The 25357-nt window shown below is 42.0% G+C and overlaps 1 protein-coding gene across 1 annotated transcript in view; it reads left to right on the forward strand.

Moving 5' to 3' along the window:
* Window positions 1-25357, forward strand: part of LOC128664194 (aldo-keto reductase family 1 member B1) — a 273590-nt gene that overhangs the window by 16053 nt on the left and 232180 nt on the right. Inside the window, exon 2 of the mRNA XM_053718958.1 lies at window positions 16800-16967. Coding sequence (XP_053574933.1) covers window positions 16800-16967 — 168 coding nt within the window. The remainder of the gene's footprint in view (window positions 1-16799; window positions 16968-25357) is intronic.

The following is a 25357-nucleotide window of genomic DNA, read 5'->3' on the forward strand; positions in this document are numbered from 1 at the left end:
ATTAACTATTTAATAGCTTACCTAGCTAAAATAAAGAGAAATGTACCTGTGAAATAAATCCTAACCTAAGTTACAATTACACCTAACACTACACTATACTTTAATAAATTATTCCTATTTAAAACTAAATACTTACCTGTAAAATAAACCCTAAGATAGCTACAATGTAATTAATAATTATATTATAGCTATCTTAGGATTTATATTTATTTTACAGGTAACTTTGTATTTATTTTAGCTAGTTAGAATAGTTATTAAATAGTTATTAACTATTTAATAACTACCTAGCTAAAAGAAATACAAAATTACCTGTAAAATAAATCCTAACTTAAGTTACAATTAAACCTAATACTACACTATCATTAAATTAACTAAATAAACTGCCTACAAATAACTACAATGAAATACAATTACATAAACTAACTAAAGTACAAAAAATAAAAAAAGCTAAGTTACAAAAAATAAAAAATTAAGTTACAAACATGTTAAAAATATTACAACAATTTTAAGCTACTTACACCTAATCTAAGCCCCCTAATAAAATAACAACCCCCCCCAAAATAAAAAAAATCCCTACCCTATTCTAAATTACATAAATTTCAAAGCTCTTTTACCTTACCAGCCCTTAAAAGGGCCATTTGTGGGGGCATGCCCCAAAAAGTTCAGCTCTTTTGCCTGTAAAATAAAAATACAACCCCCCCCCCAACATTAAAACCCACCACCCACATACCCCTAATCTAACCCAAACCCCCCTTACAAAAACCTAACACTAATCCCCTGAAGATCATCCTACCTTGAGTCGTCTTCACTCAGCCGAGCCACCGATGGAACTGAAGAGGACATCCGGAGCGGAAGAAGTTAATCCTTCAAGCGGCGCTGAAGAAATCTTCCATCCGATGAAGTCATCATCCAGGCGGCGCTGAAGAAGTCTTCGATCCGGCCGATGTCATCTTCAAAGAGGCGCTGAAGAGGTCTTCTATCCGGGCGAAGTCATCTTCCAAGCCGGGTCTTGAATCTTCCTTCCGCCGACGCGGAACCACCTTCTTCACCGACGGACTACGACGAATGACGGCTCCTTTAAGGGACGTCATCCAAGATGGCGTCCCCTCAATTCCGATTGGCTGATAGGATTCTATCAGCCAATCGGAATTAAGGTAGGAAAATCTGATTGGCTGATGGAATCAGCCAATCAGATTCAAGTTCAATCCGATTGGCTGATCCAATCAGCCAATCAGATTGAGCTCGCATTCTATTGGCTGATCGGAACAGCCAATAGAATGCGAGCTCAATCTGATTGGCTGATTCCATCAGCCAATCAGATTTTCCTACCTTAATTCCGATTGGCTGATAGAATCCTATCAGCCAATCGGAATTGAGGGGACGCCATCTTGGGCTTTATTCCTCATACAACAAGGTCACTGTCATAAATTTAGTATAAAAGAGTTTTGCAGCTGTTATCAACTAAGTCAATTAGAGACAGATATGTAGCAGATTTAGCCTTGTGAAGTCAGCACAGTGCATTCCATGTTCTGGTAATTAGAAATTGCTCAACTTTCAGTGCTAAATTAAATGAGAAATGGGGCATCCTATATATTAAAAGGCCAAGTGTGTTTGTCCGAAGCTGTCATGCGCAGTAGAAACTGCACGCAAGGACAAACACACCTGGCCTTCCGACTGACTTGGCATCTGGCGTCAGGGTCAGCGTATGGTGGAGTGGGCGCGTCGTTGGCTTGGCGTGACGTGGGTGTGGCTAGGTGCAGGAGAGAGAGAGAGAGAGAGAGAGACTCTCTCTCTCATAATTTTCTTTAGATTTCTGGAAAACAGAATAAAAAAAGTTTTTTATCTCCAAAGTCCCTGGTTCAGTGTTATCCTCCGCCAGACGTGTCTGCATTATGTATATTTAAGTGTCAGTTACATAGCAGGGGTCATTTGAATGTAAATGGTTAAAGTTCTCACAAAATATGTCACTTAGACAACGCTGCAGAGAAACAGATTTTATCACATATTTCCAGGTAATGATCACATGGTCTCTGTTAGCAGATGTTTCTTTTCCAGTCACAAAGATTGACTCCAAATAACTAAGGGGTTTCTTTGAAATGGTTCAATGGTCCTTGCACTATCTCAAACCATAAAACTCTGTATATAGTTAAATAAACCTGGTCATTTTACAAGCCTGTGCCAATTACCAGTTCCTTTTTAAACAAATTGTTCTTCCTTGAAGTTTTCACCTCCAGCTAGGGAGCAATGCTGTGTTTTAAAGTCTCTGGAGACATCCTATCTGTATTTAAGTCTTGAGATGTGTATTCAAATCATGTGGGTTTTTGAGTTAAATCCTGACATCAGAATTGCAATCCCATTTTAATAATACCTGATTAAAAATATGGTTTCATACATAAATGCATTCCCCTGTCATATACCTGTCATTTACCTGTACCCTGACAACAGGATAATTACAAGGACCACAAACCTCCAGAGGAGGAGGATTAAAAATAATCTTATGTGGAAGGAAAAGGTATACACATATTATCTCTACACTTCCACGTTAGTTTAATGTAGTTTAATGAACGCATTGCAGATGTTCACACAGGCTAATAAAAGCCAAAGATATTGAGAAACAATTATGTTGTTAATTTATTGTGAAACCAGCTCCAAGGTGATTAAAAAAAAAAATGGTGTGCGGAAACCACTTCTCACTATGTCTACCCCAGTTTACCTCATTTTTTGTTTGCATTATGAAAATCTACAACTTAAAAAATTAAAGTGAGTAGTGATATTACAGAAGAAAATGAAATGATTGTATACTGTTCGCAGGCCAGCTATTGCAAGAAGATGCTATATATTGTAAAACTGAACTGGAGATTTGTTATTCAATGTTTGCAAAGATATATCAATATATCTTATTCACCAGGGCCATATATGTCCCAAAATCTCTTTAAAAGTAAAACTGACCTGTTTAAAATACAGTACAGGAAGACATGACATAACTGATTAAATGCAAAATACATTGGTAGTGGTATGAGCTCCAAGGACGTTTTATTAATAGTGAGTATGTTGCAATAATGTAATTTATAATCTGACAAGTGATATAAAGATATTTAGAGACCACATCTAAATTATTGAGTTCTGGAACAGATTAGCTTTCATTTAAGATTATCTGATATCCACTTCGCTGCACAGGATTTGTGATAGTAAAATGTCTTTGCAGGGCTTAGAGCTGAAGAAAATGAGGACATAGAAACAAAGCTGGTGTAGGAAGGGCTCTGCAGTTTAGTTGTGTGATGCTCTGCAGTCAGTGTGATAAGACTGGGCTATAAATCTGATGCTCTACCCATTACCTCATTTGTGATATTCTTCAGATAGAGCTACACAAAAGCATCTTTCCTTGTTATGAATAATGAAACAATTTTGCAATATATTTTCATTATTTATAACTAGTCCTAAAGCCAGTGTACACGGGACATTTTTTGAAGTACAGCGGTCCCATCCCTTGCGCTCTCTCTATCCCCCCTCTCTTTTGTGCTCTCTCCCACCCCTCTCTTTTGTGCTCTCTCCCACCCATCTCTTTTGTGCGGTCTCTCTATCCCATCTCTTTTATGCTGTCTCTCGCCCCCCCATCTCTTTTGTGCTGTCTCTCGCCCCCCCCCCTGATCTCTTTTGTGCTGGGTCTCTCGCCCCCCATCTCTTTTGTGCTGTCTCTCGCCCCCCCATTTCTTTTGTGCTGTCTCTCGCCCCCCCTCATCTCTTTTGTGCTGTCTCTCTCTCTCTCTCTCTCTCTCTCTCTCTCTCTCTCTCTCTCTCTCTCTCTCTCTCTCTCTCTCTCTCTCTCTCTCTCTCTCTCTCTCTCTCTCTCTCTCTCTCTCTCTCTCTCTCTCTCTCTCTCTCTCTCTCTCTCTCTCTCTCTCTCTCTCTCTCTCTCTCTCTCTCCCCTCTTCTGCTCTCTGTCTCGGTAGTTGGCCATGCTGCACCTAGCCACACCCACGTCACGCCAAGCCAACGACGCGCCCACTCCACCATACGCTGACCCTGACGCCAGATGCCAAGTCAGTCGGAAGGCCAGGTGTGTTTGTCCTCGCGTGCAGTTTCTACTGCGCATGACAGCTTCGGACAAACACACTTGGCCTTTTAATATATAGGATGCCCCATTTCTCATTTAATTTAGCACTGAAAGTTGAGCAATTTCTAATTACCAGAACATGGAATGCACTGTGCTGACTTCACAAGGCTAAATCTGCTACATATCTGTCTCTAATTGACTTAGTTGATAACAGCTGCAAAACTCTTTTATACTAAATTTATGACAGTGACCTTGTTGTATGAGGAATAAAGCCCAGATTGGCTTCTCCAAGTAAGGCAAATAGTGGGTTTAGTTTGACTACTGGAGAATAGCTGCAGTAAAAAGATGTTAATTTTTTTTTACAACTTCAGAAAAAAATATATAATTGAACAAGTTTACATTATACTTCTGTTATCTATTTTGCCTTTTTCTTTTGGTTTGCTTTGAAAAGCATACCTAGGTAGTTGTAGGAGAAGAAATCCACTACTGGGAGCATCTGGTGAATGGTGGCTGCGCATATATGCCTCGTCATTGGCTCATTTAATGTTTTCAGTTAGCACCTTGTAGTGTATTGCTGCATATCCTTCAACAAAGGATACAACGGGAATGAAGCAAATTCAATAATAGCAGTACATTTTACCTACAACCTGCCAATTTAATCGTAAATTTAAGCTGCTTCTGTCGGGTTCATATGTGTTTCTCCGGCGTATCATAGCAAGTGCCTCACCAGCCTCTGACCTCACACAATCACATACAGTTACACACATATATGTAGTACACTTGTTTACTTTGTAAAACTTTTTTTTTTCCACAAAAACATTTGAAAATAGTTATTGTATGTACAGCTTGCAGACCCATCTTGCAGCTGCCTGTCTCATGCCATAAGTTTGAGTAACTTTGTGACCACTACAGTAAAGGGAATTGTGCTCCTTGTAGTTTAGTATGCCAGAAGCCCATAAAATTACTTAAAGCACTCTCCTTACAATTGTTTTAGTCCCTAGGTCACTAAGTTACTGAAACTTATTGCACAAGCTCTAGCTGTAAGATGGGTCTGTTAGGAGATCATGTGCCCGCACATAACGTGTCAGCTGGGTAAGCAACGAACCTATCTGAGCAGTGTTACAGGTGACAGTGTTCCACAAGCTGTACACTCAGAAGCTGCTGCCGCTACAAGGAACCACTGCTCACCAGCCCTATTTGATGCCGAAGGTGCGGACTAGTACAGCACTGGTAAGTCACTGCCACCCCCCTTACCCGCTTGTGGCAGCCGCGGAGCCCTCCTGTATGTCGTAGATGACATCATAGTGGGCAGGGTTATAAATCGCATACTCGCTGTTTTTAAACTGCAGTGATTAATCGTGCAGCCCTATGTGAAACCAAGCAAATTGAATAGCATCTGAGACTGTCAGACTTAATACTTCCATGAAAAGAGCTACAGAAGAAGGAACAGATTGAAGATTAGCACAAGCTGTGAGAACTTTAAGCCTTCTCTGATTCGTCAAGGAAAGTCTCATGAAGACTGAATGTATTATCACACCTAGGAACGTAACCCTGGACTAAGGAGTATGAACTCTTTGGAAAATTGAATCTCCAAGCATGCTTTTGAAGAAACATAGGTCAGTTTGTATGAACTGCTAAATGTTAAAATGGAGCCTGTACCGCAACATCATCCAGGTACGAAACCACCGAAACACCCTGTGCTCTTATTACCAATAAGAGTTCCTAGAACCTTTTTAAAGATTCTGGGAGCGGTAGCCAGATGCTTGTCCAGGAATGCAAATGTTAGAAATCACTAATGATCCCTGTGAATAGGGATATGAAGATAAGCATCCTTCAAATCTATTGTTAAACTACTCTTGCTGAACTTGAATCTTGAAAGAAGGTACCCTGAGAAACTTGTTTAAAGTCTTTAAATGGAGAACATTCCTGTAAGCTCTCATTTGTGGGAACAATAAAGAGGTTGGAATAAAACCTTTGACCCTGTTCTGACTTTGGAACTGTAACTATTACTCCCATAGACTCCAGGGCTGAAAGAAGGCTCTTGCCTTCACAGGATTCTTCGGAGGCTTCAATTTTAAAACCAATTCTGTATACATATGAAACTATATTAATCTTAAACAGATTGATACCTAGCCCCCTGAAAAAGGCGTAATCTACCTCCTACCAGAAGATCTGGATTGGGGGCCGCACGTGGTAGAAGATACAAGTTTCTTGGACTGCATTGACTTGTCTTCCACTTTCTCTCAAAAACAGTTCTTCCAGATTATCTTGGGCACTAAATCCTAATTGGAACTTTTTTTTGGTTCCTAGATTGACAAAGGAATGAAAATTATTAGAATCCCTGGTTTTATTCTTAGACTTCGTATCCTGAGGAAGATAAGCTCCCTTGCCTCCAGTCACAGTAGAAATAATAGCATCCAAACCAGGTTAGAAAAAAACCTTTCCCTGAAAAGGAAGGGACAAAAGCCTAGACTTTGTAACCATGTCAGCTGACTATGACTTCAACCTTAAAGGGACATGAAACCCCAATTTTTTCTTTCATTAATTATAAAGAGTGCACAATTTTAAACAACATTTTAATTTACTTCTATTATCTAATTTCTTTCATTCTCTTGATATTCTTTGCTGAAAACCATATCTAGATAGGCTGAGTAGCTGCTGATTGGTGCGTGCACATAGATGCCTCTTGCGATTGGCTCACCCATATGCATTGCTATTTCTTCAACAAAGGATATCTAAAAATTAAAACAAATTAGATAATAGAAGTAAATTTGAAAGTTGTTTAAAATTGTATTCTCTAATTGAATCATGACAGAAAATGTTTGTGTTTAGTGGCCTTTTAAGGTCTTTCTTGTCAGAACTGCTAATGCCAGGTGTCCGGTGGGTATTTCCATGCGGTATTTAATGCTCCCTCGATAAACCCCCTTTTGCTCATGCATAACTGTCAGCACTCCAATCGTAATCTGGCCCATTATCCGCTCAATTTGAAGGATAGCTTCTGCTATGGGACCTGGCTCTTGTTAAAGGGGCACTCAAGTAAAAAATAAACTTTCATAATTCAAATGGAGCATGCCATTTTAACCTTTCCAATTTACCCCCATTAACAAAATGTGCACAGTATTCTGTTTACACTTTGTCAACAGATCCTACTGAGCATGTGCAATAACTCACAGAATATATGTATATGCATTTGTGATTGGCTGATGGCTGTCACATGATACAGGGAGAGTGGAAATAGACATAACTTTGAAATTTGTCAGAAAAAATCTACTCCATTTAAGTTCAGATTAAGTAATATTGCATTGTCTTTTTATCATGCATTTGTCTATTATGCAAATCTACTGTTTTTACTGGTCCTTTAAAGCCAGTGGTTCAGTTTGTATTTGAACTCATACAGTGTTTATCAGAGGCCCCGATTCGCCTTAATACCGCAACCAGATGTTTTGTGCGCATAAGAAAAATCACTGTGGGTTCCTTGTCGTTCAGCAGCCTGCTTCTCTCCGTTCTGACACGGCTATCTCTTGAATGGCTGCACAAATGTGCTCCTCCAACTTTTTCCAAAAGCCATGTTATCCTCTGCTCCCATTTCACTATGGCTTCCATATTGTCCCATTAGAAACACAGGACTAGGCTCAGTATTATACCCTATGCCGAGAGGGTGTGAGATAATTTATATCAGTTATATTATGTACATCTCACAGTGGCTGTTGTAGAGCGTAATTTTTTAATTTTTTTTAAATGTAAGCTCAGTCTAAAAGACTGTACTGAAACCCGGCTATCGAGGAAAATCTGCAGTCCAATTCTCCAAATCTAGCAGTATTATACCAGACATACAGCAAGCACTTACAGTACATACAGTCAAGCTTAAAATGGCTTCTTGCGCCACTTCAATGATGTCTGCCCATTTAGGTAGCCACTTCAATTAGTCGGTAGTGCTCCAGTATGCAAGTGCTGTATACCTGTTAGTCAGTTATAATTATGCAGTGCTTCTTAATAGTAGGGGCTACTTCATAGAAGAGTTTTCCACAATTACTTACTCCACAAGATATTATTATATATATTTATATTTATATATATATATATATATATATATATATATATATATATATATATATATATTTATATTAATGGTTATGCTCTGTGCCTCATTGTAGCAGAAGTCTAAGCTTAGGAGCTGGCCCATTTTGGTTCAGCACCATGGGTAGCACTTGATTTGTGGCTAAATGTTTGGTGCTAAACCTAAAATGGTCTGGCTACTAAGCTTAGACTTTTGCTTTTTCAAATAAAGATAGCAAGAGAACGAAGAAAAGTTGATATTAGGAGTAAATTGGAAAGTTCATTTAAATTGCATGCTCTGTCTGAATCCGATGAAAGAAAGAGAAAAAAAAGGGTTAAATATACCTTTTTAATAACACAAAATACAGTTTTCTGTTTCTAGATGAGTATATACACACACACACACGTGAATACACGTATACATACACACATTTATACACGTATACACATGCACACACATACTTGTGTGAACACATACACACACACACACATGCATACACATCTACAAATATATATATATCTATCACACACACACACACACACACCCTAACCACAGTACTATCAGCTTCTTGTGATTGGTCTTCTTCTGGAAGTTGTCTGACATCAAACAAACACAATAGGCTGCATATGTGAACATCTCATGATTTGGGCAACACTCTCAGAATAAACATAGTGCACCTATATGACAGACAGATGCCCCAGAGCACACAGTGGGCAGTATTCACTAGAGGCTGACTGCTAAGGAAACAAAAACTGCACAAGATGGTAGATATCAAACACGCATGGACCACAATGCAGCAGATGCTGAAAACAAAATGGAGGATTTTATTACAGCGTTTGACAAATGTCACCTCCAAGGCACCTTTATTTTTTTGGTCCCTAGAATATATATGTAAATTAAAATAAAATGGATTGTCTAGCATTTATAAACTGGTTGTACATCTACTGATGCAGAAAGACTGGGTACAAAACCCACTCGCAATTTACAGCAAAAACAGACACTTTAAATTAAGCCAGTTTGGACTCCCTTATGGACAGAAGTACTAAAAACATAAAGTTACAGCTTGGGCTTATGTCTCTCGGCCAAAAGATGTAGATAAATGCTCCATTTATTATTCGTAGACCACCAACAGATTCCGCAGCAATAACCTTTTCTTCATAAATGGAAAGAGTCCACAGCTGCAATTATTACTTTTGGGAATTCAGAACCTGGTCACCAGGAGGAGGCAAAGACACCTCAGCCAAAGGCTTAAATACTCCTCCCACTCCCCTCAACCTTTTGGGGATAACTTTAACATAGGGTCTCAGTGAGGCTCCTTTTTGTATCTAGGAATCAAGGGTTAATATCTCCTGAGGGGGGTTATTGAATAGGGGGGTTTATAATCATGTTTATGTGATTCTGTCTGCTACTGTGTAGTGTTGCTTCGGCTCATGGCTAGTTTGGAACATAAGTCTATGTATAGTGACGCAGCCTTTACGGTCGGGCGTGCTTTTGCATGGACTGCACAATTTACCTTGTGACTCCATTTCCGCATTCCTGACCGTGTGGCGACGGAGAAATCCTGGTCCGCTAGTGTCAGGGGATTCTCAGTCTTAATCTTCGACTGGCTTGAATGCATAGACATAAGGGGATGAAGTAATCTTCTTTATAGTCTTTGTTATTTGAGTATCCTTCCCCAGTTCTGAGCTTGGAAGTGTTGGACCCCTGTAGGGCTGGTCCTGCGGGTCTGTCAGTTCTTCCTGGGTGATAACCTACGGGTTGCCTGATCTTTTATTTTCATCCGGTGAGGATGATTTAGTCTAAAGCTCGTGGTGTGATGTTTTTTCTCTGGAATTGATACTCGCGATTTTGTGATTGCGCTGTTTACAAAGGTTTGTCTGACTGTTCTTTATCCCAACATCTCGGGGGAGACTCTATGTGGCCTTGACAGTGCTGGGGCCCTTGGTTTCAGGCTGGTCCTGACTGGGTACAAATCCTTCTGTCTTTGAGGCCTAGTTCAGACATGTGGCGCCTTTTTATGTCCGGTGAGGGCGCCTTGTGATCACAATGTGATTTGTGTTTTCTTTTTATTTTACAAGATTCAACTAGCATCCTGAGAGGATTTGAGGGTCCGTGGTTGCTTAGGGGGATTGGTTCAGTCCTCATTCGCCTTTAAATTCAATTGGGCTGGGACTCCGTTGAGATCTGCGGTGACATGCTCCAGTTGTTTCCGATTTTCAAGGAACTAGAGTGTTGCTTCCTGTTGTGGGTTGGAGGCTTTAGGTCCTTCAAACCGCCATTCTTACGTTTTTGCCTTTCATGGTCTCTTTGGAAGTGTCCTTTTTAGGGCTTGTTCCTTTTAGAGGTGTTTTTTTTTTTTTTTTTTTTTAAATATAAATTTTATTGAGACAAACAAATGAGAAATAAACAGCAACAAATAGACAAGTACAAGTCAGTACAATTGTATACTTTCATATCATTGAGGGTACACAATGTTATTCATAGTAGGTATGTTCTTGAATAAACTTCTAAGTCTTCTTTGCCTACTGTAGATTAGTATAACTTGCCTATAAATACTATGTCTCTATTTTATAAGTTTTACAGGAAAAAAATAACTAAAAGGAAAAGCATAACATGCAGTATGATGCAATATACAGCTCTCAGGTGGGTTAGTGTCAACAGGTTTATACAGAGATGGGTAAAAATTCAGAGATATATAAAGAGTAATCGTGGTCCCGACATGTTTTTCAGAACACAGTTGGATAATCATAAGTATATATAAATTTGTATGTTTGTATCTGTCTAGAGATAAGGTGGGGTGAGAGGGAAGGGTAAGGAGAGAGGCAGTGGAGGACTCAGATGGGATATACTAATGTTTTAGGTCAGTGTAGTTTAGTCTGGAAAAAGGGTAAGCCATGGATGCCAGATCTGGAAGTATTGATCAACCTTGTCTAGTACCCTAAAAGAGTATTGTTCCATTAGCCTGATGTGTCTAACTAAGGATAATACTTGTGTAGACGTAGGTGGAGTTTTATTTCTCCATGCTCGAGCTATGGACAATTTAGTCGCCATAAAAAGGTAGATTGTGAGTGCATCATTGTGGCTGTTTAAGGTAGGTATTGGCATGTGTAAAAGAGCAATCTCTGGTAAGTAGGGGAGAATAATGTGGAGGTCGCCTAAAATGTTATATATTTTCCTCCAGAGGGGTTGAATTTTTGGGCAAGACCACCAAATGTGAGTGTGAGTGCCTATTTGTCCGCATAGCCTCCAACAAAGAGGGGTTTGGGAGGGATATGCTATATGTAGAGTAGCAGGGACAAGGTGCCACCTAACAGTGAGCTTATAATAGAGCTCCCATAAGGTGGTGCAATGGAGTAATTTTCTAGTTAGTTGGATCCTACTGTTCCATACTTTAGGGTCAACTATAAACCCAATCTCTTTCTCCCAAGCACTGTGTTGGGAAATCTTGTGGAATGGTTTAGAGGTTAACAAGAGATTATAATGCAGGGACAGGGAGTGTTTGATTAAATGTGCATTATTCCACAATCTTTCCCAAGGCGAAGAAGTCCTAAGGGCATTCTTTGGATATCCCCATAAGCGCAGCCAAGAGCTCATACGAAAAGTCTCAAAGTGGAGTTTCAGGGGTATATTGAATTTGATACACAGTTGTGAATGTGGGATCCAAACCTCTGTTTCGTAAAAATCCTTGATAGTCTGGATGCGTGAGTCCTGCCAAAGGTCTATGTGTGCTTCCGGTAATGAGAACAAGACTGCCTTTATGGTTAGAGCGGGGGAAGGATGTGGGGAAATATGTGGCTCATGCCGGATAGAGTCCCAGAACGTCAGTGCGTCATGTATTATTGGATATATTTGACCCAGTTTATGTCTGTGGTGTGCGGGTATCCACAAAAGATCAGTTAGTGTTAGGTTAGGGGGGAGCATTGAGGATTCCGCTAAGTACCAGCCTAACGAGTGAGACTTGTTATTATTCCAGTCAAGTAAGTGTGAGAGTCTTGCGGCGTTAAAGTATGTCAACAGGTTTGGAAGAGCTAGTCCTCCTTGTGTGTAAGGCCTTTCTAAAGTGTGTCTTGCGGTCCTGGGGCGCCTGTCTCTCCATATGTAGGTAGTAATCATGCCTTGTAGTTTGTTCAAAATGGGTCTCGGAATGTTGTATGGGATGCATCTATATAAGTAGGTTATCTTTGGGAGAAAGGACATTTTAATAGCTGCCATCCTGCCGGTCCAGGATATTTCTTTAAATTCCCAGGTATTTAGATGTTTGTGAAATTCTGTAAGCCTGTCAGTGAAGTTTTTAGAAATAGTGGTTGCAGGGTCTGGTGTTACATATATTCCTAAAACCTTAATAAAGTCGGATTTCCACTGGAATCTGTGTGACGTTTGTAAGCCTCTAAGAGTTTTGGCAGGTATGTTTATACTTAGGGCCTCAGTTTTGTCTATATTTAACTTGTAATAGCTGATGGAGCTGAATATATGTATGATACTGAATATCTGTTTTAGGGAGGTAACTGGGGAGGTGAGGAATAAGGTTATATCATCCGCATAGAGTGAAATCTTATGCATATGGTTTCCAAATGTCAACCCCACCACCTCAGGGTTTATACGAATCGCTTGTGCTAAGGGTTCTATTGCTATCGCGAAAAGGAGGGGTGAGAGGGGACAACCTTGTCTCATTCCATTGGTGATGTTGAAGGTTTCTGATTGGCAGCCTGTGCCTTTGATTCGTGCTGTGGGATGGGAGTATAGTGCTTGTACAGCTTTAATAAAAGGTGCAGGGAAGTTAAAGGACCTCATTGTTTCCCATAGGTAAATCCATCGCACCCTATCAAAGGCTTTCTCTGCATCCAGAGACAGGGCCAGAAGTTGGACCCCATCCCTGGATGCTATACTAAGGAGATCTAGTATGCGCCTAGTGGCGTCTGGGCCTTCCCTGTTTGGGATGAATCCCACCTGATCGGGATGTATGAGTGTGTTAATTACTTTGGACATTCTATTAGCTAATAATTTGGCGTACAACTTTATGTCAATATCAAGGAGGGAGATGGGTCTGTAACTGCTGCAGTATTCTGGGTTCTTACCAGGCTTGGGAATGGTGACTACTGTCGCCTCTAGGAATTCTGCACTAAAGGTGCCTTTTTGCATGACCTCCTGGAATACTCTACATAGTATGGGAGTTAAGGTACTCTGGTAAGTCTTGTAAAATCGTGCCGTGTATCCATCTGGGCCGGGGGATTTCCCTAATTTGAGCGAACTAATTACATTGATTACTTCTTTGTGGGTTATTTGATCTGTTAAGATGGGGAAAAGTGCTGTGTCGAGGACCGGCAGATTAAGGCCTTTGAGATAATCAGAAATGTCTGATGGAGGGGGGGGGGGGATCTAATTCTATATTGTATAATGTTTGGTAAAAGTCCTTGAAAACTTGACCTATGTCTCTTGGGGCACAGACTGAGTGTCCTTCTTTGTTTCTAATGGTCAGTACTCTTGATTGTGCCGCGCGGTATCTTAATTTTTTTAGCTAGTAGGGCTGAGGCCTTATTACTGAAGTGATAGTACAATCTTTTAAATTTCTCTGGTGTATTGTGTGTCTTTCGCAGTTCTATCTCTTGAATTTGTTTATTTGTCTCTCGGAGTTGGTCATTCACTATGGTGGAGTACCTCTCAGTGAGTTGTTGTCTCAGAAGTCTGGCTTCGGCAACTAACGAGGAAAGAGTTTTACCTCTCATTTTACGTAAATCAGTCTCTATATCTATTAGGTGTCCTCCTTTTAGAGGTTTTCTTCCTTTGGATCGAGACTTTCTGGACTTCGTCTGGTTTTTCTGGTGGTTTTGGTCGCTTAATTAGGAAGTGAAGGCCGTGTCTTCCCTTATGAGTTAGTCGTTTCCATATCAGGGGCGGTAGGTGTTTTTTCTTTTTCCAAGCTTTTTGCTTAGGGGATGTCTTTCTGCCTGGGTTCGGGATGCTTTGCATTTTTTTTTCCCCATGGATGTGGTCCTCTGGAAAGTTAATCTGAAAGGATTATGGAGATTAGCCTTTCTTTCTACTCTTTCGGGTGACTCTGTTCTCGTTCTCATTTCCCTTAGTGTTGCCCTTGGGGCCTTTTGAGTTCTAGAGAAATTGCGTGACTGTCGTGGCCCATCACCTCATTGAGGGGGTGTTGACCTCCGGCTGAGGGTGTTCTCTTCCCTTTGGACTGGAAATTACGAGTGAGTCTTGTACCCGTTCTCATCCCCTGTGAGGTCTGATTGCTTCTGGAGACTTATGATCCTGTGGACTGGTTAAGGACGACCCAGTTTTTTCAGGGACCCTATGTTGCAACATAGGGGCTAGCTCATGGGGCTTGCAAGAAGGAAGGCCAGAGTTCAGATCTACCTTCGGTACTGGTTATAAACTTTAAGGCCTGACTTGTTGTTTGGATGGAGTGTGCTCCTCTTCATGGGGAGGTTTTTTTTTTTTCTGTTGGGTCAACAGTGGTGTCTGGATGATTTTTTTTTTTTGATTTTTTTTTATTTGGTCCGCGTTTTGATCATACTATGGCTTCATGTCTTGTGGACATGTACGCTGTTCTTATCTGTGCCTTTCCCTTTTGAGGGGATAGTTTGTCTTCCTTATGAGCTGGGGTTTCCTCTTTGTCCTACCCTGTGTGTAGGAGGTTGGATCAGGTGGCTTATCTCTGTAAGGGGCAGCCTCTTCTGCTCTGTGGGTTTTGTTCCACCTGTTAGAATTTGATCTCTCTACGTAGAGACCGTCTGAGAGCTGTCAGGTCTTCCTAATGATCTATTGCATTTTTCTCTGTTCCAGGTCCCAGGGGGTTCTCCTTGGGAGTACCTTATTTTGGAGGAGCGGATTGGGTTGGCATCCGAGCTCTGTTGGCGGTGGGTGAGTTCCCTCTTTTTTTTTTTTTTTTTCTTCCATTCTCTGGGCGTTTGTGGTTGGGGTCTTTCTGTCCCCCCTGTCTATCAGACAGGTCTGTCACTTCGGCTGGTCCGGTGTTGGAGCAGGAGCTGAGATCTGTTGCTCTGCTAAATTCGTCCTCTGAGCATTCGAGGTATGGTAAGCCTCTTGAGGTTTCTCCTTTCTCCATGTTCAGGATTTGTGGGGAGGACTGGCGGCCCTTAGCCTGCAACGTTATCCGCTGTTAGTGGATACTCAGCAATCTGAAGGATCTTATCTTCAGTTGCTTGCCCTGCAAGTATTTAAGTTTCAGAGTCATTTTTAGATTTTGCTTCAGATAGGTCTGTTTGTCAGACCTATCTGAGCTTGCTGCACAAGGTTTCGTTTCTGAATATTTCGGTATTCTGAGCTACCTTTTTGCGACTTGGGGACCTTCGTCTTCTGTTGCTTTTTAGAGTGCGGTTGCACTATGTTAGGGGAAGATCCTCTCTGTTTCAGACTCCCGGCCTTATCCCGTGGTTTCTGTTTTTCTAAGGACTGGGTGTTGCCTCCCCTTGTATCTGAGACTGGTGGGTCTCTGTTGGTCTGGAGTTCCTTATGCTAGCTGGACAGCTAGCTCAGCATACTAATGCACTGTAGCAAACCGAGGGTTGCAAGTCGATCCCCAGCGAGGTCTACTCAACCTTTCTCCTTTCAAGGTTGATAAGATGAGCAGCGCCTTGAGTTCCTTTAAGGGGGATTAGCCACGCTCTACAAGAACATTCATGTTTTCTGTCTTTTTTTTTTTTTCTTCTCTGTGGAAGAATATGGTAGCTTGTTCCCTTTCTTTAGTAAGGGGTGTGTTTGGAGACCGACTGCTGGGCGACGATGTCTCCTGGAGGCTGTTGACTCAGTCGAGTCTAGTCTAGCCTTTTCCTCTTTTTCAAAGTTGTTCTCGGTTTCAGATGAAGCAGGATTTTGTTGGGTAGCGGTTCTCAAGTCTGGTGCCCTCAGAATGGGCTGCCTCTTGTACCCTCCCTTTTTGCATTCAGTGTCCTCTATAGCTTGAGTATTTTCCCAAAATTAATGAACGCAGCTGTGGACTCTTTCCATTTATGAAGAAAAACATAAATTATGCTTGCCTGATAATTTTCTTTTCTTCAGATGGAAATAGTCCACTGCTCCCCGCTCGTGTTTTATGCAGTGCGGCAGTAATTTTTGTTCTTTTGGCACCTTTTCACCCTGATATTTATTCTACTGTTCCTTGTTCCTCCTGATGGCCAGGTTCTGAATTCCCAAAAGTAATGAATGCAGCTGTGGACTCTTTCCATCTGAAGAAAAGAAAAAATTATCAGGTAAGCATAATTTTACCATCCAATTTGCTTTGTTCTCTTGTTATTCTTTGTTGAAAGCTAAACCTAGGTAGGTTCATATGCTAATTTCTAAGCCCTTGAAGGCTACCTCTTATTTCAGTGCATTATGACAGCTTTTCACAGCTAAACAGTGCTAGTTCATGTGTGCCATATAGATAACACTATGCTCACTCCAGTGGAGTTATTTGAGTCAGCACTGATTTGGCTAAAATGCAAGTTTGTCAAAAGAACTGAAATAAGGGGGCAGTCTGCAGAGGCTTTGAAGGTAATCAGAGGTTAAAAGTATATTACTATAACCGTGTCACTCAAACTGGGGAATGGGTAACAAAGGGATTATCTATCTTTTTAAACAATAAAAATTCTGGAGTAGACTGTCCCTTTTTAATAATAAATACAGTTGTATGCATATTACTTTTTTATTATAACTATTTCTATTTCTTTTCAGTCCCCCCCTGGCAAAGTGAAAGAAGCTGTGGAAAAGGCCATAGATGTGGGCTATAGACACGTTGACTGTGCCTATGTGTATCAGAATGAGAACGAGGTGGGAGAGGGCATCCACAAGAAAATTAAAGAGGGGGTGGTGAAGAGAGAGGACCTCTTTGTCGTAAGCAAGGTACTAATCAGGAGGTGTCATGGACCTGATTTAAAGGCCATAATTCTGTTGGTTTTAAACAAATATTCATACTCCTGTAAATGAAGAAAATTGCAATATTTCTTTTCTAATATATGGTGAGTCCTCAATTACTGTTGGGAATATAATTCCTGGCCAGCAGGAGGAGGCAAAGAGCACCACAGCAAAGCTGTTAAAGGGACACTCAATCAAAATTAAACTTTCATTATTCAGATAGAGCATGCCATTTTAAACAACTTTCCAATTTACTTCCATTAACAAAATGTGCAGTCTTTTTATATTTAAACTTTTTGAGTCACCAGCTCCTACTGAGCATGTGCAGGAGTGGAAAAAGACATAACTTTTAAAATTGTCAGAAAAAAAAATCTACTACTCATTTGAAGTTCAGACTAAGTCATTATCTTTGGTGCAAGGAGGAGGTGAAGTTTTAGTGCCTGATTAAGATTTTCTTCAATCAAGAGTTTATTATTTTGAAAGCCAGAGTATGCTTGCTCTGATCTTTAATCCTAAAATTGGGTTTAGCTGTACTCCACGTCAGTCTCTTCAGTAGGGCAGTGGTAGCTTTCAAGCAGTTAAGAAATTGCAGTGAGGCCCACCTCACAAGTTCCTAACAGGTTGCTGCCCTTATGTAGAAAGCCAGAGTAGGTTTACTCTGTCCCTTCTTGTTTTCACAGGTCTTTGTGAGGAGTGGCTTCCTCTCATGCCAGACAGCCAGAGGTGTAGGTAAGTGCCTTTTTTGTTTTCTTTTGGAAAGCTCACTGGCACTAAAGCAGAAGCTGCACTAGTTCTGGGGTTACATACCTGAAATGACAAACGGGTTATTCTGGCAGGGAGCAAGCACTGTGAGAGGCTCAGTGTGTTTTAACTTCTCTACATATCCGGTTGGGTCGGATGGGTGATTGTGGTTTGAGTGTGCCACATTACTCCGGAGGTAACTGATTTAGAAACTGAATTTTTTTTCTGATCGATATTTGCATTAATGGCAAGTAGGGAGGCGGATCCTTTTTTCTCTGGCAGTACTTACGACTAAAAGCGCGCGTTTTCCTATGCTAAAGTGGCGCAGCTTCCAGCAGGTCGTTAATTTGCTTTTCAGAGACCACTGGAGCTTCTGCGAACAAGAAGCTCCAGTGGTTCAACTTTTAACTTAAGGGTCTCAGTGAGTCTCTGTTAGATCTTGGAATGGAGGGTTAATATCTCCTGAGGGGGGTTTATAATAATGTTTGTGATTCAACCTGCTTATGTGTGAGGTTTATGGGCTCGTGGTTTGGAACTTTGAGGCCTTTCGAAGTGACGCAGACTTTTGGCTGGGCGCGCTTTTTGAACTATACGGTTCACCTTGTGTCCGGGCGTGGTTACGCTCTGTTCCCATTTCCGCATTCCTGACTGTGTGGCGACTGAGATTATAGTCCGCAGGGGTCTGGTCTTAGGAGGTGTTGAGTGCCCCAACCATTGGTGTCAGGTGCCTTTTTGTTTTGTTTTTTACTGTTTATAGTCCATATTGACATATCCTCTTATAGTTATGGGGGATTCTGATGCGGAGACTGTGCTTATTTCAGATTCAGTTACAGAGGTTTCTGAAACAGACGATTATAATATCAGATTCTGTGTCTGGTGACGAATCTGGTTTAGCCTCGTTGACCGGAATCCGGTCAATCAGTCTTGTTCCATATGCCATATTTCGAGAACCCGGTTCCTCTGGCTCGGGGATCTGCTGAGCCGTCCTCCTCTGGGGATCCTGTCTCCCAGGGAGCGAGTTCCCTTCCGATTTTTCCTCCTACACATGCGGGTAACCCAGTTTATAGCTCCTCCATGCAGTGTGGTGTGTTCCCCCCCCACAGCTTGCAGCACGTTTTCACCTTCAGATAATGTTGCCGCTTGCTCATCTGCAGAGTCCAGACATTTCTTTGAGAATGTGCTTGTGCCCTATTGTCCCGGGTATTCCGCCTTGGGGTGGGCCTCGGCAGTATCCTGAGGGTTCTGTTCCGGAGTGTTGTGCTTTTTGGTACCGGATTGCACGCCTTAGCATATTGCTCAGACATCCGAGTCTCTGAATGACCCTATAGTTCATAGATATGGGAATTTTCAGTCTGATGTTCTGGTACAACTTGTTAGACATAGGGGATGAGGTAATCTCCTATAGTCCTTTATTTGGAGTTCTTTCCCAGTTTTTGGAGATGGGACTCTGCATGGCTGGTCCTACGTGTCGGCCCGTGTCTCTTTCGGGCGTTAACCTTCAGGTTTCCTTATATTTTATTTTATAATCCGATGGATGTCTATTTGTTAGTTTCCTTTGGGAACCATCTGGGATTGATGCTCTTTGTTACTTCTGCGGAAGTTGTTTGGAAATGTTAGTCCTATGTTTAAAAATGTCTGTTTCATTTTGTTCTATGAGGGAAAGTTTATGCAGCTTACCGGGTCCGTTCGGTCTTGCGGCTGTGCATACACGTGGCACTGTTCTGCTGAGCTGGTTCGGTAGAAGCACTGAGTGCTCAGGTTATCATTGTTTTTCATGTTCCACTGTCACGCCACGACGCTCTAGCCGTTGCTAAGGGCGCAGCGTCTCCTTCCTGCTCGTTGCCAGGGGCAGTGTCGGTTCAGGATGCGTGCAGCACTGACGTCATCACCACACGCTCTTGATGCCGGTGGGAGCTCACTGGCATGAATCCTGCGCCTATTTAAATCCTGCACTAACAATCTGTCACTGCCCAAGTATAGGTGTTACTGGTTGTGACAGATCATTCTATCTACCTAAATACCATTGTTGCTGAACCTGCCTGTTTGCTGACTACTCTACCTGCCTTAACCCTTAAACTGCTGGACTGATCACTATTGTTAAACCTGCCTGTCTGCTGACTACTCTGCCTGTCTTAACCCTTGATCTGCTGAATTATTTACTGCTGCCAATCCCTGCCTGACCATTCTAGTGCTGTATCCCTGGACTGTTCTGCTGTTGCCGCTGGGAACTGTCCTACATGTGGTAAGTACCATCTTCCTCATCTCATTGACTTTCTCTGCTCTGGGATATTCCCTATCATTTCGACTCGACGCCAGGATAACAAGACTACTGGCCGAGTTTGGTCTGATAGAGGCGTATCCCACAAGCATTACATTATACTTGGGCCATGCAGCCAGATGAGGTGGCACAAGCTGTTTATCTTCCAGGACAGATGTTGAAAACACATACCACACAGTTGCAGAATATGGATTCCAAGCTAGAGGCTATTACCGCTCAGCTCGCCTTACTAGTTGCAGCGAGGGATGCCACTCCTGTTGCTACACTACCAGCCTCTACGCCCAGTACTGTGATTTCTTCCTCTGCTTCTGGAAGTATACCCCGGATACCCTTGCCTGACAAGTATGAAGGTATTACTGATTGCAGGGGCTTTCTAAACCAATGCAGGCTGCACTTCCGCAATGATCCTTACACCTTTTCAGTCTCATCAGTCAAGGGTGACCTTTATCATTTCCTTGCTAAAGGACAAGACCCTAGCCTGGGTCTCTCCTCTTTTGGAACAGAATGCTACACTACCGCATGATGCTGATGAGTTCATATCTGCTTTGTCCTCTGTGTTTGGGACTTCTGTCCGTACCTCTGCTGCGGAATATTCTCTCCTGCATCTCCGCCAGGGCAATAAAACTGTGGCACAATTTGCCGTAGAGTTCCGCACCTTGGCACTTGAAACCACCTGGGATGGCAGTGCTCTCAAGGCAGCCTTTTAGGAGGGGTCTCCATGAACGCATCAAAGATTAACTCGCTTATTGTAATATTCCTTCTTCTTTGGATGACTTTATAGCGCTTTGTATCAATCTGGACTCTCGCTTTCAGGAAAGGCAAGCCGATAGAGACAGAACAAGGAGGGTCCATCCTATTAGCCCAGTTTTGGCAGCATCCGCTACCCCTTTAGCAGCTCCAGAAGGAGACTGAGACTATGTTTTTATTGTGGATCGTAACACCCACCAACTAAAGGACTGTGGCGTTTCGCTGGGAAAAGCCACTGCTTAGAGGATAACACTGGGGTACCTCTAAGCATGGTCTCAACTAAATCCCCCTCACTCCTCTCGGTTTCTGGTACCTGTTACCCTTAACTTCCTTCAGAATACTGTCCACACTCAAGCCTTCATTGATTCAGCTGGCAGCTGGAAACTTCCTGGATCACCATTTCATGATTCAAGCTGGTTTGCCTCTTCTGCAGAAAAGACATTGTCCCAAAATAACTACCCTGGATGGCACCCCCTTGGTTCGGGGGTGATCCATTTTGAGTCAGCACCCCTGACACTGACTGTGGGAGTCCTCCACACTGAACAGCTGCAGTTTGAGGTCATTCATTCCCCAGCACAGCCTGTCATCCTTGGTCTTCCTTGGCTTCGGGTACACAATTCACAGTTTGACTGGACTGAGGGACACCTGGCCTTTCCACTCCTGCCTTGCTAAAGTCATTCCTCTGCCCCATATTCCCATAGCCACTATACAGACTCCTTCAAACCTTCATTCAGTATACACGGACTTTGCGGATGTGTTTGAGAAAAAAGCTCCCAACGTGCTACCTCTCCACAGTCCTTATGACTGCAAGATCGACCTCCTTTCCCGGAGCCCCACTTCCTAAAGGGAGGACTTATCCACTCTCCAAGGCTGAAACCACATCCATGGAGGAGTACATACAAGAGAACCTAGCTAAAGGTTTCATTCGTCCGTCCTTCCTTCTCTCCTGCTGGGGCCGACTTCTTTTTTGTCAGTAAGAAGGATGGTGGGCTCAGACCCTGCATTGACTACAGGGCCTTGAACAACATAACGATCAAGAATCTATCCCATACCATTGATCACCGAATTGTATGACTCGCTCCAGGATGCCTGCTTTTTCACGAAACTGGACTTACATGGGGCATATAATCTGATTCGCATCTCTCCAGGCCACAAATGGAAGACCACCTTTAACACAAGATATTGGCATTACGAATATCTTTTAATGCCCTTTGGGCTGTGTAACGCCCCTGCAGTCTTCCAGGCATTTGTCAACGATGTCTTCCGTGACCTTCTCAACCGCACTGTCATCGTTTATCTGGATGATATCCTTGTTTTCTCTTCTACTTTAGAGGAGCATCATAGGCACGTGAGACAGGTGCTTCTTCGCCTCAGAGATAATTCCTTGGTAGCCAAGCTAGAAAAGTGAGTTTGATCAAGTTCAGATCCAATTCCTTGGTTATGTCATATCGAAGGAGGGTTTTGCCATGGATCCTGCTAAACTCACCACGGTACTAGAATGACCTCAACTTACCTATTTAAAGTAATTACAGAGGTTTTTGGGTTTCTCCAATTATTACCACAAATTTATAAAGAACTTTTCTCAAATAGTTCTCCTCTCACTGAATTGACAAAACGGAACAAGGACTGTAAACATTGGCCTCCTGAGGCCGTAAATGCCTTCTCTTGCCTGGAAAAAGGGTTTCTGTTCAGCTCCACCATCCTGATCCTGACCTACAGTTCACTTTAGAGGTTGATACCTCCGAGATAGGGGCTGGAGCAGTTCCTTTGACTTCCAAGTCACACCCTGTAGCCTTTTTCTCTAAACGCTTTACTCCTGCTGAGAGGAACTATGATGTGGGTAATCGTGAAATCTTAGCCATTAAGATGGCCTTAACTGAATGGCGTAATTGGTTAGAGGGCACCGCCAATCCTATTCAGATTCTTACCGACCACAAGAATCTGACTTACCTAGAGACTGCTCACCGACTCAATCCTCAACAGGCCAGGTGGGCCTTGTTCTTTTCTCTTAAATTTGTGGTCTCTTATCTTCCTGGGACCAAGAACAAGAAGGCTGACGCCCTTTCCCATCAGTTCCCTCATTCAAGTGATTCCTCAGAAGCTCCTATTGAACATATCATACCCCCTCCTGTGTGGTTGCTCAACTCAATACCACCCTTCTGCAAAGATTGCGATGTGCTCAGTCTAGTAAACCTCCTGGAGCCCCCATGTCCTCCAATATCCTCTTTGTACCCCTGAACCTATGTATCCCTCTGCTAGCCTGGGCTCATGATGGCAAACTTTCAGGACATCCCGGGTTCGACTAGGACTTTCAAGCGTCTCTCCCAACATGTTTGGTGGTCTACTATGAAGTCTGATGCTCAGGATTATGTCAAATCCTGCACAACTTGTGCTGCCAACAAGACTCCCCGATCTTTGCCTCCTGGCTTGCTCCAACCATTGTCCATTCCCAAACAACCATGGACACATATAACAATGGACTTCATTGTGGATCTTCCTTCTTCTGACCACCGTAGTTATCTGGGTTTTGGTAAACTGCTTTTCCAGACTGGCTCACTTCGTACCACTAACCAAACTACCTTCTGTTCAAGAATTATCGTCCCTTTTTTTTGTAGGGTGTCCCAAATGTTTTTTTTGTTTGTTTTTTTTTGAGGAATGAAAATTACATGAACAAGCATCATGCGATTAAATTTATACAGAAATCAAAACATAAAAAAGGCATGACAAATTGATTGTACAGAAACCAACATTGATTGATTTTATATAATAAAAAGTTAGGTGTACAATACAACCCTTTTTTTTTGGCATAATATTATTAAGTATGACTCTTTGTATGCTAAAACTTGGTAATATACTATTTCCCCTTAGTGAAACATATTGGTCACTTTTGGACCGCTGACAACCAGGTAAGATTGGGGTGGGTAGGGATAAAGAATTATGGGGCCATTTTTAGACCCAGTTTGTGAAATTGACATAGAAAATAATAGGGGAACCATGACAACCAATACTTCCAAACAAGCAGCTGAAGAACTATTTAGATGACTACAGGATAGGGAGGGGTATGGGTAGAGAGTGACTGGACCAAAGGTGAGTGTACAAATATATAATTGTACATGGATATCAAAAGCCAGCAGATGTATCAATGGTAGTGCATTAGAATGTATATCTTCCTCATGCCAGTATGCTTAAAAACCATTTGAGACACATAGAAAAAGGAGAAACAACATAAGAAACCCCTAGAGGTGCTAAAGTTCAGTATAGCCTTCAAAACCATCAGTGCTTGTTGCCCGTCGTTATTAAAGTCTAAGGTCTTTGCAGTAAGATGATGGCGCGCCATCCCGACCGCAGACAACACACCATCAATAGGAAATAGTCCCCCAAAAGTCTCTGTTAACTGTGTAAGGCAATCTAAAGCCTTATATTGGACAAGAGTTGTACCCTATGCATATAAATATATATATATATCAATAATCAAGGGTTAAACTTGAGCCACTGCTGTCTTTTACACATTCTAAAAGTATAGCAATACATAAACGTGATGTTGACAGGAGCTACGCATTACTGGCTTCAGACAGAGAATAGGAACTATTAAGGTATTTCGCTACCACTAATACATCATAATAGGTTTAAGAAAAGTTTATAATAAACCAACTAAATCCACAATTGATTGGCTGTAGAGCATTATACACGCTGCCCATTGATGAATAACAGTTTGATGTCTAGCTATGAATGGACTCGCTTATGTGTGACCATCTGATATGCTTAACCACAAATGTTGTTGGAAACAGTATTCTAGATTATCTAGATTGTCTTAGCATCTCAGTGACCTAGTAAGACAATTGCAGGCTATACTAGCTTCAGTTTAGATTATGCAAATAATGAGTAACATAAGTGATTAAATGGCATAAATAACTGAAGAAACAGGTGGGAATCGTAATACACAATACATCCAGAAGGCATGAATGAGACATTAAAACCTAGGGTTATAACCTCCAAATATATGGGTATGGGTAATCTAAAGCCATTAGTTAAGTCTCAGACTAAAAGTCATCAGGAATATAGTGACTTTTTAATAGGAATGGACCTTAATGGATGTGGAGCTTGACAGGTAGGTCTAACGTATTATTTACCCTACTCATGTCTTTCATCTTGCATGACGCTCCTCAAAATGCAGAGCCCTGCATAAGGAAATCCCCTAGTCTGAGATTTGGTTACTTGCGGTCGCCTTGTTCCCTTAGGGCCTTTTTTTCCAAGAGCGGTAAGTAGCTCCACAGCCTGTTTTCTCTCAGCCCCGTTTGCAGGCAGATGGGGATGTATGGTCTTGCCTCCGCAAGACATATGAGGACTCAAGTGCCATGGATCTCATGCGGGACCTCAACGCCTTCTCCGTGGCAGTTCCAGCTGTTGCTAAGGCACCATATGGAGAAGCCATCTCCCTTGTTTTAACCAGACATGCTGCAACTCTCTCCTCATGAACAGCGCTTATCAGAGTCCCAAACAAAGGCGACACAGCATCACATATCCGTATTTCTGAGGTTGTGTGGCTTTACGGCTGTAATTTCAGGGTGAGTAGAATTTTTTTGACCTGCTAACCTGCCGTCACTCATCGGGT

Source organism: Bombina bombina, chromosome 6 (assembly GCF_027579735.1).
Source record: "Bombina bombina isolate aBomBom1 chromosome 6, aBomBom1.pri, whole genome shotgun sequence".
NCBI lineage: Eukaryota > Metazoa > Chordata > Amphibia > Anura > Bombinatoridae > Bombina > Bombina bombina.